The sequence below is a fragment of the Hippichthys cyanospilos genome, chromosome 5 (genome assembly GCF_059441005.1).
Source record: "Hippichthys cyanospilos isolate Australia breed blue-spotted pipefish chromosome 5, RoL_Hcya_1.0, whole genome shotgun sequence".
NCBI lineage: Eukaryota > Metazoa > Chordata > Actinopteri > Syngnathiformes > Syngnathidae > Hippichthys > Hippichthys cyanospilos.
In genome coordinates, this window is record NC_142373.1 from 18,476,644 (window position 1) to 18,494,048 (window position 17,405).

General features: G+C 39.7%; 1 protein-coding gene across 1 annotated transcript in view; it reads left to right on the forward strand.

The window, feature by feature from the left end:
* The window catches only part of LOC148423857 (neuropilin-2-like), a 113,531-nt gene extending 101,947 nt beyond the window's left edge, over window positions 1-11,584 (forward strand). Inside the window, exons 17-18 of the mRNA XM_088414710.1 lie at window positions 5,737-5,796; window positions 7,848-11,584. Of these exons, the coding sequence (XP_088270836.1) occupies window positions 5,737-5,796; window positions 7,848-8,176 (389 nt within the window). The 3' untranslated portion in view covers window positions 8,177-11,584. The remainder of the gene's footprint in view (window positions 1-5,736; window positions 5,797-7,847) is intronic.
* Window positions 11,585-17,405: the final 5,821 nt, after the last annotated feature.

The window sequence follows — 17,405 nt, forward strand, 5'->3', positions numbered from 1 at the left end:
CACAAAACAATGTCAAAAAAATCGCAAAACAGAATAAATCTCATATTACTAAACACCTCAATTTTCTCATGTCCACATCTGTAAATTCTAGATTTGTTGCGGGCTAAATTAAGTGTGTTTCAGATTTACCTTATTGTGAATGGTCAGTGAACGCCTCACTCATGAATGTGCTCAAAGCAGTTGTTTTTCCCTTTCCTCACGACGCAGCTCATGTTCATTTTGCCATAAACACGCAAATTTGCGCACCATCTGTTTTCTACCAAGTTTAATATTGCATATGTGTATGCTAAAAGACCACAATTGACAAACAAGTCAAATAGAGTACCTTTCCATATTCTCTAACCGGTGCACACAGCTCCATACTTTGCCACTTTTCATTGAATAAGACATCATAACCCTTACATGATTCTCTCAGTTTTAGTAATATTCCTGTCTGTGAACAAGGATGAACTGGGACGTTGGTTCAGTCTGCTCACTTCTTTTATTAAAAATAATGCTGTAACAACTTCAGCTAACACAAGCTGCTGTTAGCTGCAACATTCACTGGCTGCTAATGTTGCCTTCTAGCTCGTTCCATTACAGTAATTATTATCAACAAGAATACGGCCGATTAAAAACGCACATCTGTCTGTCAAAACTCGGCTTATGTGGCTGACGGATCAATCTTCCTTGAGAAAATTCAAATTGTTAAGTGTAGGGCACGCTCATATTTTTGGCTTTCATTTTTTTGGGGAAGGAAAGTAATTCATATATGGGGAACTACGGTATTTTTTAACCATGTGTTTTGTGTTGAAATGAGCTGTTTTCGGCAGCAGTTGTTTTCAGGACTTTCCAGCTGCGCATCACCTTGTGTTGTGTTTTCCCCCCCACATCATTATGTTCATTCTCGAATCCCTTGGCCTTTTTATTAAACCTTTCTTGTTCTTATTCCGCTCATTCCCTCTGTGCTGCAAATCCTTCCCGTATAAAACAGAGGAGAGAAAATGAGAGGCAAAAAACTCTCTGTGGCGTAGGCCCCATTAAGAGAGATGGCTTTTCCTCCAAAGGATGTGCCCAGAGATGGAGCTAGATGAAAGTGCAAGAAAAAAACGCTCTTTGTGCTTTCTAAAGATGGATTTTCTGTTTTTTTTTTTTTTTTATGGAGAAGATGGCTAACAGGGAAGCAGGTTGATGTTCGGACTGACTGGGAAAAATGTATGAAAACAAAAAAGGCCATAAAAAGACTGGCTGCAAAGTACACACACCATCCACACCCCATCTCTTAAATCTCTCTCATTAAATCAAAATTTCACACCGTGTCATACTGCGGATCCTGCTTGGGCCAGTCTAGCTCGTAAAAATGCTGTTTTGTGCTTGACTCAACATGCATTGGAGTTATTTGGATTTTTCTGCCATGTTAGCCCGCATCCTTTCAGATTGCTCCATCGACCCGCCGATGATTTACACATAATATAGCCTTCCAGCGTCCCAGTGCCATAACCCAATCAATAATAGTCTGAAATTCAAATGGCGGAATGATATATGGTACATATTTATGTTGCCTTCGCTTTCCTGCATTCAACGTATTTTTTTTGCTAGATTTAACAAATGCGCTGCCATTTTTCGGTGCTTTTAAATCAATCTTTCCTTTTTTTTCGGAGGTGCTTTAATATTTCTCATTTGGTAATGGAGTTGATTGGCTTTATTTAGGGAGAAAAAAAAACATCAGTAAGCATTTGTGGAAGAGTTTTCTTATTTTTCATCCACTGCGAATATCTGATGCCAAAAAAGGCATTTGGAAATGCCTTCTCATCTTCTTCTCTTTTTCTGTCTTGACTAATTGGAGCTGCAGGGAGGTTTAATCTCAGTCGGCACTGCTGGGTGGAAGGAAGCCGGAGGGCTTTTAAAAGCCATCATTAGCGAGCGTTCAACAGTCGCCCACTGCGTGGTCAAACACCTCCACGTTTGAATTTTACTGTATTACTACTGTACTACTACTACTGTAACCCAATTTCAATTTGCTCCTTTTTACCGTAAATCCCCAAATATAATACATAACGGCCGTATTCTTACTTAACATAATTATGGGATGAGCTAGAGAGCGGATGCCAGTTGGCTGTTAGCTGCCAGTGCCTGTTGCAGCTCGTGTTAGCTGAGGTTGTCGTGGCATTATTTTCAATTAAAGAAGGGAGCAGACTGAACCAACGTCCGAGTCCGCCCTTGTTCACACACAGGAATATTACTAAAGCCGAGAGGATCATGTAAAACTTAGGATGTCTCCAGCTGATTCAAGAGTGGCGAGCTGTGTGCACCGGTTAGAGAACAGGGAAATGTATTCCATATGACTCTTTTGGCCTATACACACAGTCAGAAACTTGGGGACACACGGATGCTACGCAACTTTGGGTATGGTTTAAGAATGACAAACAACTGCTTTGAGCGCACACTCAACGTTACAAGGGAGAGGCGTTCAGTGAGCGCTCACAATGTGGGAAATCTAAATTACACTTAACTCACAACAAAAATATACCTACGGTTACGAACACTAGAAAATATGAAGGAATTACACAAATGGGATTCATCCTGGTTTGATAGCGTTTTTACATTGTCACCAAACTGTTGGTGTATCCTATACACGGTAAAAGAAAATACTAAAATTTGACCCTAAAATTAATGGTGCGTCCTATAATGGGGGGATTACGGTATATTAGGGAGTCATCCCTGATATGCAGAAGAAACAAGGGGTAAAAAAAAAAAATAGAAAATACAAAAATATTCCGTCCATTCTGAGTCGGCCAAGTGGTAAAATAACACAAAAAAGTTTTCTTATTAAAATTTGTATGTCGTCATTGCACGCTACTCGGATGTGTTACCATTGTAATGATGTATTATTTCTTCACTGCATTTTGCACTTTTGCATTTTCTTGGTCACTGTGTTAGTGCTGCACTTTGTGACTTGTGAGTGGAATGCGAGGTTTTTTTTTTTTTTTTTCACATTTGGGAAGTTTTAAGAGCTTGGACATGTTGTTATAAGGCCAGACCTTTTTTTCATTTGTGGAAAGTTTGCATTAGGTGAAATGATTCATCCGTGTTGTGGTCAGTGAACAACAAAATGTTATATTTTTTCCATTACAATGGAAAGTTCACTTGAGGTGAAATGATTTATCAATGTTGTTTTACTATCCTAAATGTTTCTGTGATGGATAAATGAAGCTTCATGAAGCACCTGTGATATTTTTTGACTCCTCCTCTGACTCCTTTTCATTTGAAAGATAAACACGAGTGCAGTGGTAATGTATTCCAATTCAACTGCATCTTTGAACCTGGAGTGCCCTCTAGAGGTGTTCAGAAATATCACAAGTGCTTCACGAAGCTTCATTTGACCGTCACTAGCTCATTACCTATCATGCATTCGGCTCTTTCTTTCTCAGCCCCAACAAATAATGTCACTTGTACTTAATGGAATTGTTAAAAGAATTATAAAATGTATAAAATGCTTTTAACATTCAGTTTGAAGAGGAAAAGCAAAATTCACGTGAAATTTCCACATCATGTATATGGCTTAGCTTAACAATTAGATGAAGTGTTGTCACGCATGAACTAATGTGTCGCCGTAATCGAGGATATTTTAGATTTAAAGTGCCTCAAAAAGAGATCAGTTGATATGATTGAAAAAAAGGAGATTGATTGGAATTCCCGCAGGGGAAATAAAGCAGCGGTGGGCGCCTACTTGAGCTAACGCATTCATCAGCGGCCGCAGGAAGCACGCTCTTCAGTTCCTCTCTTTCTCCGCACTTAACAAGACTTTATTAATGTCTTTTTGATTTCCCGCTTTGCAGCAATCAATTTTCGCTCTCCCACTTGAAGAAAGACGCTGAAATGCAATTGTATGCAAACGTCCACAACTCGACTTTGAATGCACCGCATTATGAATGAAGATTGATAGTTTTTCCATTAATGAACGTTTCGTCATTTAGAGGCCGTACTTTTGCTGGCGCCCGTACTTTTCTTTGCTTACTGACACGGTCTCTTTGGAAGTTTCTAACCGATTGATGAAACTTTTTTCTTTTCATACCGTTTGAGTTGTCTTAAGAAAGGAGAAAAAGCTTACCGTAATTTCCAAAATATAAGATGCACTTATAGAGTTCAAAAGTATGGGTGTGTCCTATAAACGAGATTTATATCGTGGACTCATTTGAGAGCTTATCTGGTTCGGTAACATTAATGTAGAGAGTAAATTCCTTGTTACTTTGCGGGTTCTTTTTGGCTACAAAGTAGCGTTCAATGTCGCAAAGAAATCATTATTTCAAGTAGGACTCCTGGCATTGCCTGTTAAAAGCTTTTTTTTTTTCTTCAAAGTTGTAGGCTCGTCACCTGCCTCCTGACAGGTCGTCCATTTCAATTACGAAAACTTTTGCTACCTCACACACACCATCCTTCCTCACTACAATATGTAATGTCAACTGTGGCGCCAAAAAATGAAGATCAAGCCAAAAAAAGCACAGATCTATAACTGTCAAAGGATAAACTCAATCAGTTCGAAAACATCGTTTATTTTCGGGTGTGGCCCATGCGGTCCGGTCCGGTAGCAGTTGATCCAGGGACCGGCCACTGATTTAGAGAACACGGAAATGTATTCCATTTGACTCGTTTATTTATTGTGGTCTTTTGGCGTAGACACACATTCTTAAACTTGGTAGGACATGGATGCTGCGCAACTTTGGGTATTTATGGCAAAATGAACTCGAGCTGCATTGCGACAAAAAAGAAAAACAACTGCTTCAAGTGCATTCAATGTTACACTGGCGAGGTGTTCACGGACCGCTGATAATGTGGGAAATCTGAAACACACTTAACTGCAACAAATATATAATTTTACAGCTATGAACACAAGAAAATCTAGGGTATTCCATTAGACTCGTTTATTCATTACGGTCTTTTGCCATATATGCACAATCATAAACTTGGTGAAACTCGGTACTTATGGCAAAACGAACTCAAGATGTGTTGTGAAAAAAAAACGCTTTGAGCGCATCCCATATTGCTGTACACTGGTGCTGCCATCAATGACTACCCAGAGTGTGGGAAACCTGAAACACACACATGCCGCAGCAAATATATAACGTATAACTGAAACTTATAAGAATTTCCAAAGATGAGATTTCTTCAGTTTTGCTATAGTTTTGACATGCTGCTGCGTCCTATACACATAGGAAATACCATAAATTTGACCCTAAAATTAAGGGTGCGCCCTATACACAGGTGCGTCCTATATTACGGGAATTGCGGTATTTCACAATGTTGTGTCGATGGAACTAAAGCTCTGTTTTTTTATATTTATTTAATACCTCATAACCTGTGGGTATTTTTGCATACCTATTGGCTTGTGGATGAGTGATAATCAGCCGCACGTGTTTCTTTCAAACTGAAGTACAAGTGAGCTTCAAAGCTGCCTCACAAATATGCTTGTGATGAGATTTGTCTGTGCGAAGACAATAAAAGTCCTATTTTTCTATCAAAGACGTTTCCGTGCATCTCTTTTCCCAACTAATGGCCGTGTTGTGATTTGTCGCGGCGCTTATCACTGGTGCGCCGCATTCCGGGTAACGTTTGGTCATCGCGGCCGGCGTTATTCCCATGACAACGCATGGCGGCTAATCGAATCGGGCCTTTTTATAACGGCGTCTACGAATGTTACCGAGCTTTCATGTTGAGTTCCTAAACGACACGCCGGCTCTCTTGTGTGTTTCGCTACAGATCCCAGGCCGATGGATTTCGGAAAAGATCCCGATTTCAACAAGGCCTCGGTGAATGAAGGTGAGCTTTTTCAAGTGCGCTCTTCTCCACCTGAGGCTATACAAGCTGCTTGAAGTCAAGAGCGCAGAGCGGAGCGGGTCAACGCTCGCCCGTGGCTCTGCCTTGAGTCCTCGGCAAGACAAAAAAAAAAGACAAGTGATGCTGAAAGACTGACAGACAGACTGACGGAAAATGAATGTGAGAGTGTGCTCCGTGACAAGCGCATCCCTCTCTCGCTCAATTCCGCTGTGCGGATCTGTCAACTGGATCCGCTGGTCGGAATATTTTTTTCTTGTCATTTCTTTGTGTTCAATTTGCCACAAAATGACAACACACAAAGCGTGCGTATGCTTGAAGACACATTTAAAGCAGGTCCGAGCATTGGGATTAGAAAAAAAAAAATGTTCCAAGATGACTCAAGTATATTCTTCGTCCTCGCTATCAGATTAAAAAAAAAAGATAATAATTAGTGCATATATGCACACTCGGCAAAAATTGAGCGACAGCAAATAAATTACAGTTGGCAAATCACATTCACACAGCTTGTAATTGACCCTTACACAAATACCAATTTTTTGCCCCCTTCCCCTGTGCTCATGCCTTCTGGTGACAGAGATTTCCCACGCTTTGCTTTTTAGTCACAGGTGCAAATTTTAATCAACGTTTATTGTCAAGAAAAGAATAAATGCATCTATTTGTTTTTGTTGCGAAAATTGTTGTGAAAATCACTTAACACAATATCTCAAATCAATGAAACTTGAAAACAATCATTGCTGCATACAAAGTGTTGCAAATAGAGTCAAAGAATAACGCGCAGTTAAAACAAGGAATTCAGCAACGAGTCTCGTGCCGAGTTAAGCAAATTTCTCTGCTTCTCTTCATCTTCAGCTATTGGGAAATCTTGTCATTGTGCACAGCCGCCCGTCCATTTCTTCTTTGTCTCTTAGTGATTTTTAACATCTATCAAACACTGTAATCACAGCGTTGTAAATTGGCGTCTTCATGGCATATACTTTCATTAAGAGGATTAGCATAAATGCTTGTTGCTATGGAGGAGCACCTTTATGGTACTTCCTTTTTAAGTTTATTCATCAGCGCAACGTTCCTCTGCCGCCGCACATCGCAACCAAAACAATAAACATTCTGTGCTGTTAAATGGATCGAGGATTTAGTACCAGCGATAATAACAAAATGAATATGAGTGAATGTCTGCAGGTGTGTTTTTTTGCGAGGTGACTTATATGCGGCTTCAACCTGATGTGTTTTCACAAAAACAGGCTTACTTTTGAGTTACTGGACAAAAATATGACTTTGACGTTCATTTTGGGATTTCTATTAAAATAACCTCCTCAAGGTCTGGACTTTCATTTCCCAGAAGCCAAAAAGTTTAAATTGTGATTGGATTACATGAAAATAAAGGATTAGTAGATAATGCACACTATTAAAAAAATTGTTTTTTGCAAGGTAAACTTGACTTGAATTAAGTGTAGAAGCAGAATATATTCATATCTCAATTTTCACTTTTGGAGACATAAGTATTTCAGAAGACGCATCACATGTTTTTTTTCTATCGTTATTATGCAGATTTTGACTGTTGTGACTTATATGGAAATTTTTTTTGGCTGGTGTGTCTATTACAGAAAGTACGGTAATCACATAACTGGGCATCTGTCTGCTATTCTGGTGGTCAGTATGTCAATGAATCAATTTTGGAAATTATAAGGCTGATTTTATTGATTTTATGGAAACACATCGCGTATGTGATGTGTTTCCACAAAATCTTAATTTTTTAGCTGATGCGTCTTATACAGAAAATACAGGGATGACATAACTAGGTTTCTGTCTACCTTTCTGGTGGTCGTTATATCAAAACAAAAAATAAACCAAAAACCTGGAGCACATTAAGATGAGTCCCGGATCAGATTCAATTTCAGTATTTCTCATTTTCCGTTTTTGGGCAAACATTTTCATTGTGGCACATTCCTAATCCAAACATGATTCTATTTCAAATGAATTTGACGTCCACTCAGTGTCCGTTGTCTTCACGATTCCCCCTCCGCTGTCTCGCGCAGAATATTTCTACCCCGGGTGGTCCTCGTCCCTGCCCACGCCGGCCTCGGCCGACGCCGACCCCTCGTCCGTCACCCTGGTGTCCGAGAGGGACAAGGACAGCGCCTGGCTGTACAGCCTGGACCCCATCCTGCTCACCATCATCGTGATGAGCTCGCTGGGCGTCCTGCTGGGCGCCGTGTGCGCCGGACTGCTGCTCTACTGCACGTGCTCGTACGGCGGCCTGTCGTCGCGCTCGTCCACCACGCTGGAGAACTACAACTTCGAGCTGTACGACGGCATCAAGCACAAAGTCAAGATCAACCAGCAGAGGTGCTGCTCGGAGGCCTGAGGAGTCGGCCCCGCCCCCCCCTGCCTGTGCGTGTTTTTCCTCGCTCGGTTGTGTGTTCCGGGAAGAACTTTATGAGCGCGTAACGCGACGCTCCCAAATTCTTTGCCTGATGAATGAACCGATGCGACTTCGCCAGGGGGGCGGACACGAGCACCCGCGACAATCTGAAGGTTGGCGCCTGATACCACGTGGGGACATTGTGTACCAAATGAAGAGGAAAAGCTACGTCCATCGGTGGACAAAAGAGGCGGCATGCAGGATGCTCAAATGTCACTTTCAAACTCCTTCAAAGCGGGGACTGAAATCAACACATATCAAGCGAATGCCTTTCTCCTCAAAAACTTTATCAGAATCGAGCGACATGACTTTAGCGGGATTTTTTTTCTTTGGACTTTTCAGTATGAGTTGGCTATGTTCTCCGTTAGCTAGCCGTAGGCTTGTTTTTGTTCCGCCTTCGATGTGCGCGTTGTGAAACCGGTGGCATAGGAGCGTAATGGTGACTGTTTTTGTTCAGTTTTAGGCTCGGAAGGAACGTTTGAGTGTAGAGCATTTTAGACTTTATTTAGCATTGTTTCGGGTATTTCTTTGCTCTTGACTCGGCACATTTTCCATGACGTTATATGGAACCTTTAAAATCAAACGCGATATTATAGAATTGTGCTTTAGATTCTATAGTTTGTCGATATACTATGAGGTATATACAGTATATGTATATTTTTGTTTTTCAGACTGTATGATGACTAGTGACGGACACATGAAGCTTCGTGAAACACTTGCGATACTTCGGGACTCTTCTAGAAGGCGCTCTCGGTTCAAAGATGCAGTGGAAATGGAATACCTTCCCACCTTTACACCGAGAGCACCAAGAGTAGAGATGTGGAGAAGAAATCGCAGGTGCTTCATGAGGCTTCGTTTTCCGCATCCCCTAAATGATGACACTGTGTGAAGCTAAATGTCAATGATGGTTTTTATTGCAACCTATGGATTGCCAAAGAGCTGCGTGTCCGCGCAAGGGGGTTGGCGAAGGAACGTCGAAAAGAGCGGCGGGGAGGACGAGAAGGAAATCTTACTTGGACACACAATCGAGCCTTAAGCTAATTGCAGAAAACGCTGTATCGGAGGACAGCCATCATGGAGAGCCAGTGCCGGGTGGGGGACAGAGATGGACAGGAGGACGCTCGCTCATCGCTAGACAGAGAGACAGATGATGTCATGTTTACATTCAGGCATTTGTCACTAATTAGACTGCGCCGCACATCTGTTGGTGTTAGGGAAAGTAACCACTTATGATTTTTTTTGTGCTCTGCCAGGTCAGAGGTTCTCAAATGGGGCTGCCGCTTCGGAACGGGGGGGGGCTTTTAATGGTTTCTGCAGGTATAAACACATCTGAATTTAATGCTTTTTAAATGCTACCACAGGAACAGTAGTTTTCAAATTAAGTGCAAATTAATTGGAAAAAAAAAAAAAAAAAAAAAAAAAAATATATATATATATATATATATATATATATATATATATATATATATATATATATATATATATATATATTTCTCCCCCTGCACTTCTATTTATCTACCCCCAGACTCTTGAAAGAAATGGAATGAACAGTATTCAGATTTTTAATGTTTACGGAAAGCATGGCATGATATAGTACCCATCATAAGTTTAGAAACACGCTCAACCGCTGTTTCATTTTTTGAGTTGAATATTGAATATTTAGGTCATTATTTAGGTCAACTGTGCATCCTCAAGATTTCATAACTTTCCAAACATTGATTGGTTGTGTATGATGAGATTGAAGCACCAGAGAGCGTGCATCAGGTGCATTATACAGTTATATGTTTTTTTCGAGTTTTTTTGTTTTTGTTTGTTATTTACGGAATTGGAGTGAAAACATAGCCAGTGGTGAACATGAATTTGAAACCCTTAATACACACTAAAAATTTCATATTTTTCCCCACTAAATTTGGTTACTTAAAATGTATTGGCACATTTAAAATTTGTGTTTCATCTTATTGATTTACCAGCGTTAATTTATTCACTGTGAATAATAAAATGATTTTTGTAAATAATTATGAATACTAAATTTAGGAAAATGAATTATTTTATTGATAAAAGATGAAAAAAATCTTTAAAATACCCATCACAAGCACCAAAGTTCATCTATTCCTTCCCAATCCCAGTCAAAGCACGTCAAGTGTCAGCCTTGACTTGAAGGCGCCGTTTCACGTTCTCCTCTTTGTGTTATACGATCATAACATATTTCGCTGGTCACGTTAAGGCAGTGCTTCTCAATTATTTTTGGCAGGAAAGTAAAAACCTTCCGCATAAATGGCATAAACTAAACCGGATTGACAAAGAAGAAAATAAATAGAAATCAAATTTCAACAAATGTTTTTACAGGTTTCAGGTTAGTCTGAAACTGAAAAAAATGCATTGCATAAACAAGTGCCTGAAATTTGAACAAATGTCAATCATGATTTCAACTGTAATCATTTTTGACCTACCGCTTGGTGCTGAAAAAGAATTGATATATTCATAAACAATAATACATGTAAATTGATCTGATCATTAGCACAGGAGCACTGATATTGTAAACAATTTATTCTGAAGAAAAAGGTATATAATATTCATCTTATTTTCCTTTAAATCACATAAATTTATTTAGAAAGAAAAATATTGTTGACAGCTACTTAAAAGGTTGATAACTCCTGCACAAATTTTGCTAACGAGAGCGCCGCTTGAGCACCATCTTGTGGCGTGGATGTGCAATTACACTAACCCGGGGTTACACGTGCCCCCACCCCCCCTCATATCGCGCCCCACTATTTGAGAAGGAGCGCTTTAAAGTAAGTAAAGTGCAAATATCAATATGGAATTTCCCCACGTGAAAATCGCAGCAAAGCTGTCCGATCGTACAGAAAGTACGAATCCATTTTCAACTGCGGTGATTCCGTGCACATCCGATAAGATTCTGGCGCGTTGCCATGTTTGCAGGTAAGGACGAGGACGTCTGCTGGAATGCAGCAAGCGAGACGGCAATTCTTTGGCTTTTTTCTTTCGGGGATATGCTAATGAGATATGGGGACGCTCGGGTGTCCCCTCTGTGTTTGTCTCTGCATGCAGAATGATGGAACAAGCGTGTTTATTGGATTGCTTTCCAAGTGCCTTGGAGCATACATGATCTCTCGTTTTCTCTCTCACACATACACTTGACGTGACTTCTGATGGATTATGTATATGTGAAGACCAACAGTTTTGTCTCTCAGATAGTATGACGTCCTCTGTCTGGATGGACTCACACGGCGCCGGCCAGATAACGCAAACTGTCGTTTGTACAATTTGTACAGAGAAATGTCTTTTTTTAATGTTATTATTATTTAATAAAGGCTAAATGACGAAAGATTATGGCGAGCCCTGTCTGAAAATTATTGACGCAAATACATTGGTGTTTTTCCCATTATTTTTGTGTGTGTGTAAAAAAAAAACACTATGTATAGTAAGGCTTTTTGGGGTTAAAAATAATGATCATGTGAAAGAAAGCTTATTTTTTTCATGGAAAAAAAAACACTATGGCGAGGTCTTTATTGTGATCAAAGCCTTCTTAAACATGATCATTATTTTTATTCCCAAAAAGCCTTACTATACATGAAGGTCTTCTTTTTTCACAAAAAAAGCCTTATAACAGTTTTCACAAAAAAGCCCTACTATACATGGTTGTTTTTTTTTTCCCCCCCATGAAAAAATGCCTTACTATACGTGGTCTTTTTTTTTTTGTGATCAAAATAAGCCTTAAACATGTTCATTATTTTTAGCCCCAAAAAGCCTTACTATACATACGTGGTGGTCTTTATTCTGACAAAAAAAGCCTGGTTGTTTTTTTTTCCCCCATGAAAAAATGCCTTACTATACGTGGTCTTTTTTTGTGATCAAAATAAGCCTTCTTAAACATGTTCATTATTTTTAGCCCCAAAAAGCCTTACTATACATGGTGGTCTTTTTTTTTCCCACCATAAACCATTACAACTTTTGTCACAAAAAACCTTACTATACATGGTTGTTTTTTTCCCCATGAAAAAATGCCTTTTTTTGTGAAAAAAGCTGCAAGGCTTTTTTTGTGAGTACTATAGTTACTATAGTAAAGCTTTTATTTTAGAAAAAAAAGTCCACCTAGTATAGTAAGGCTTTTTGGGGCTAAAATTAATGATGTTAAGAAGGCTTATTTTGAGCACAAAAAAGACCATGTATAGTAAGGCATTTTTTCATGGGAGAAAAACCAACTGTGTATTGTAAGGCTTTTTTTTTAGGAAAAAAAAGTCCACTATGCATAGTAAGGCATTTTTTCATGGGAAAAAAACTACCAAGGCTTTTTTTTTTGAGAAAAAAAGTCCACCATGTAGAGTGAGGGTTTTGGGGCAAAAAAATTATGATCACGTTTAAGAAAGCTTATTTTGATCACAAAAAATACCATGTATATTTTATGGAAAATAACCATATATAGTAAGGCTTTTTCTGTAAAGCCTGTTCATGTAAATTATTTGGGGGGGGGGGGGGGGGGCAATGTATAGTCGGGCTTTTAGGGGCTGAAAATAATGATCATGTTTAAGAAGTCATTTAAGCCTGTGAGTCACATGACCAGCCAGTGAGGCTTTTTTTTTTTTTTTTTTTGCAACAACTGTAGTAAAAACGATGTGCCGTTGCCACGGCAACAGCAGGGACGCTGCCCTGCATTTGCCACACGATATCTCCACTTTTATTTGCAGCCACAATCATTTCACATTGTTGCAGCGATAGAAAAGGGATTGTTTATTTTTAATATGATGTCCCCAATCAACTGTCCCATTTTTCGCATGCTTTATAATTAACTAGCTGCAACAGTACTCAGACTGCTTGAGTGTGCGTGTGTGTGTTTGTGTCAAACTTGGGTTCAAGCTGGCTAATTAGCTTCCAAGGCCATTATTACTGATCTCTCACTGCATCAGCGTTTTATACGGCTCTTTCTTCTTCTTCTTCATTTCATCACTCCTTAATTATTCATCACGTCTTCATTTCTCCCTTTCCTCCTCCTTAGGTGACTGGCCTCATTCTCACGCTTCCCCTGACAGAAAAACACACTAATGCACACACAGGTGTTCAAAAAACACACACGCACACTAACATTAACACTTCGCAAACACACCAGGAACGGGCAGCAAACGTGTCAGTCTCTCGGGGTTGCCGCTTGCTCAAAGTGTAACCTACTAACACCGATTTTAACGCTACGAGTAAGCACTAATCACTGAACACACACACGCACACACCACTTTCTTGAGAAAGATAACAGTGCAGGGGTTCTCAAACTTTCTAGGTCAGGGGAGAATTTTTTTTCAAAGGACACCACAACCATTAGTGGTGCAAGAGAATCACAGAATTAAGTGAAATGTGTCTCTTTTGGGGAACAAACTTTTTTCTTTTACGACACACATTAGCGCGAGGTGCGCGGCTGCTAACTCTCCCTGCAATGCAAGTTGTCTTGTGAGTGCACAGCTCTCTCACTCACAGCCACAAGAGGTGTTGTTACCAAAATACCCTTCTATAGCACCATGACTCGTCAATTCAGTATTTCGTATATTTTGGTATACACGGGAGAAAAAATGGTGCAATCGATGAAAAAAAAAAAAAATCTTGGCCCTGATGTGAGCTTAGTCCAACAGGCAGGCAGCATGTGTTTATAGCTTTTTTTTGTGTCTTTTTTTTTTTTTTTTACACCAACAATATTTGCTAGCAGGTTAGTTGCTCCAGTGAACCCCGCTATTCATGTTTTGGAAATGGTGACTATCTTCTCTGTGCTCACCCACTGAAGTGACACAGCTCATTTAACAGGATGCTTAAAAAAAACAAAAAAAACATGTTTACCTGCTAAAATGGGGAAGGAAAATAACACCACAGTCATTCGAAGCACATAAAATGCAAATTAAACAGCATAGTACAATACAGTCATCTTCCTTTCTATCATTAATTAAAAAGCAATTAGCTATTTTCTTTTTATCCATTACACAAAGCACTGCTTATTCATTTCTTTAAGTACAACAATATGAGGCAACAGTTTGAACAAACGACGGAGCATTTCATTTGCCCTGAAATCTTGTGTTGAGAACCAACAACAACAACAAAAAATCTTTTATCGTCTAGCTCTCCAATCTTAAAACTTTATTTGCGCTACACTTCAGCGAAGGGGTACCACAAGGTTACAAAAAAAAATCAGTTTAATATCAATTCTTTCAATCTCAAAGACCTTTTTAAAATATTTTTATTTTCAAGGAGTCCAGACATTCAGTCCCAGTTCCTTTTATTAGTCCTAAACTAAACAAATACTTGAGATACTAAAATACTAATCAATAACTTAAGTACAACACTAATCAATTAATATTGGTGCTAATCCATACTTTGAGTACCAAAGCCCAAAAGTAATCACTTAATTTGGTATTTAATTCATTTAGCCCTTGTCATTTTTAGACACTAGTTTGTCAGAATTTGGTACAGTACAATTAAATGTAGTTAAGTGAATGCCTGCACGCTTCAAAAAACCGCAAGAATACGTCTTTGGGACTGAATGAGTTAAGAGGGATAAATCCGACACGCTGTCGCAGCCGCACATCAACAAATAATCATTTACATCAGAAAAAAAAGGATATTTTAAAAAGCAAGCGCGAACATACGTCAGTCCGAGAAAAAAAATGTTTTCAAGCCTGCTGACTTATTTGTTGGGTATATTTGTACATATATTTATTGGTATTTAGTAATGCGGCGCATGCACAAGCAGCTAGCTGCAGGCGACGAGCGTCAAGGCTGTATAATTCATGAGCTGACGGCCGGTGACGGATCGCTCCCTTCATCAGCCGACGCATGTCAATTGACACTTCCATTTCAACAAGTCATCAAGGTGAACGTTGACATACTCGCGCTTGTGGCAACCTGAGCGTTTTTTTTTTCCTTTACCTGAACACAATTAAACAGAAGCTAGCAGTATGTGGAGGCAGCAAATTTTGCAATGACTTTTACATCAAAGTGAGAACGTTGAAAGACGAAACTAGGGAGCTGAAATTTCACCCACATGTTGACAACATGTCAAGGTTATCACACTAGCAGGAAGGTGCCATCCCTTAGCTAAATTTCATCGAGAATGACGTGGAAGAAGATGATCCCAAAATGGTTAAAAGATAGATTGATAGATTCTATGATTTTTACATTAAAGCGGGAATGTTAAAAGAAGAAACTATAGAGCTGAAATTTCAGCCAGATGGTGACAACATGTCAAAGTTATCACACTTGCAGGAACGAAAATTCTGTGTGAATGAGGTGGAAGAAAATAACCCCAAAAATGGTTAAAGGTATTTTGAACAATCCTCTGATTTTTACATCAAAGGGAGAACGCTGAAAGATGAAACTAGAGAGCTGAAATTTCACCCAGATGTTGACAAGATCCATACCATCCCTCGGTTAAAATTCTGTGTGAATGAGGTGAAAGAAAATGACCCCTAAAATGGCTAAAGGTATTTTGAACAATCCTTTCATTTTACGTCAAAGGGAGAACATTGAAAGAAGATACGATGAAGCTGAAATTTCACCCAGATATTGACAACATCTCTACCATCCCTTGGCTAAAATTCTGTATGAATAAGGTGAAAGAAAATGACCCCTAAAATGGCTAAAGGTATTTTGAATAATCTTTTCATTTTTAAACAAAGGGAGAACATTGAAAGAAAATACGATGGAGCTGAAATTTCACCCAGATGTTGACAACATCTCTACCATCCGTTGGCTAAAATTCTGCGTGAATGAGGTGGAAAAAAATGACCCCTAAAATGGCTAAAGGTATTTTGAACAATCTTCATTTTTAAACAAAGGGCGAACATTGAAAGAAGATACGAGGGAGCTGAAATTTCACCCAGATGTTGACAACATCTCTACCATCCCTTGACCAAAATTCTAGGAGAAAGAAAAAGACCCCAAAATATGGTTAAAAGATAGATAGATCCTCTGATTTTTTTTAAATGATTCTTTTGAAAGGGAGAACGTTGAAAGAAGAAACCAGAGAGCTGAAATTTCACCCAGATGTCGACAACACGTCAAACATCAACACAGATTTCAAATTCTGCTGGAAGGACGTGTCCCACCGCCCCCGTCAACACAGCCACACGTAGACCAGGCCTAGGACGTAAGGATATCCTGAAAGCTCATCCTTGTTTCTAATGAAGATGGAAAAAGATGGATGGAACTTATTTTTTCATTTCATTCCCAGAAATATGCAAATGACAGCCTCCCGCCTAATGGACGCCGTTAATAGTCTTCTGCCAGTCAGCCATCATCTCGCGTGCAAACGATTCGTCTTTCCGTCCCGGTCTCCCGATTGGCTAAGCGGGCCCCGCGCGGCTCTTTTATGAGGCGCCTCCATCTCGATGGCAGCGCCACGCAGGCTCAATATTGTGTCATTTGTCAGCGCGCGCGCAGCTGCGGGCGCCATCCAGCTCAATGGACACCAAACTAAATTTACTTGGGTGTGTTGCGGGAAGACCGAGACCCGGACGGATGGATGGATGAATGATGACAGAAAGGCAAAAGTCGGACCGTGGTGGGGCTATTATTAAAAAAAAAAAAAAAAAAAAAAGTTGTTTTGGGGATGGAGCAGGATGGAAGCAAAAGGAAATGTGAGTGGAGGGAAATACGTAGAGTGAAAGATTGATGAAGTGAATGTGAAGGCTAATGAGTGCTACTGATTTCAAGCGTGGTGTGTGTGTGCGTGTGTGTGTGTGTGTGTGTGTGTGTGACAGGCTAGCGCTTGAAGGCTAGCCTGGTGTCCATTAGGTGTTTAGTAATGCAATGTAATGACTGAGCCTGTACGCTCGCCTTCAATAATCACGTGTCAGTGTGACTGATGTTCATCACATGAGCTGCTTAAACATTTACAATCTTTCCGCTTACGTTGAGAGGAATGCAGACATGTTTAATGCGCTGCGGCGTACACAGAGCCGTTCTTAATATTTCCCACTCGTTCGATTGATTCAGGATCTTGGAAAGTCACTACGGGATAATGAACGTGTAATTTGTATTTCTCTATAATAATTGAATAGATTGTAACGTGTTGCATCGTGATTTCATGCTTTATTCGATGGACACTGTGTGCCCAATTTTGGCCACCGGGGGCAGTATAATACATAAAGAGAGAAGATTTGATGACAATAGAGATGAA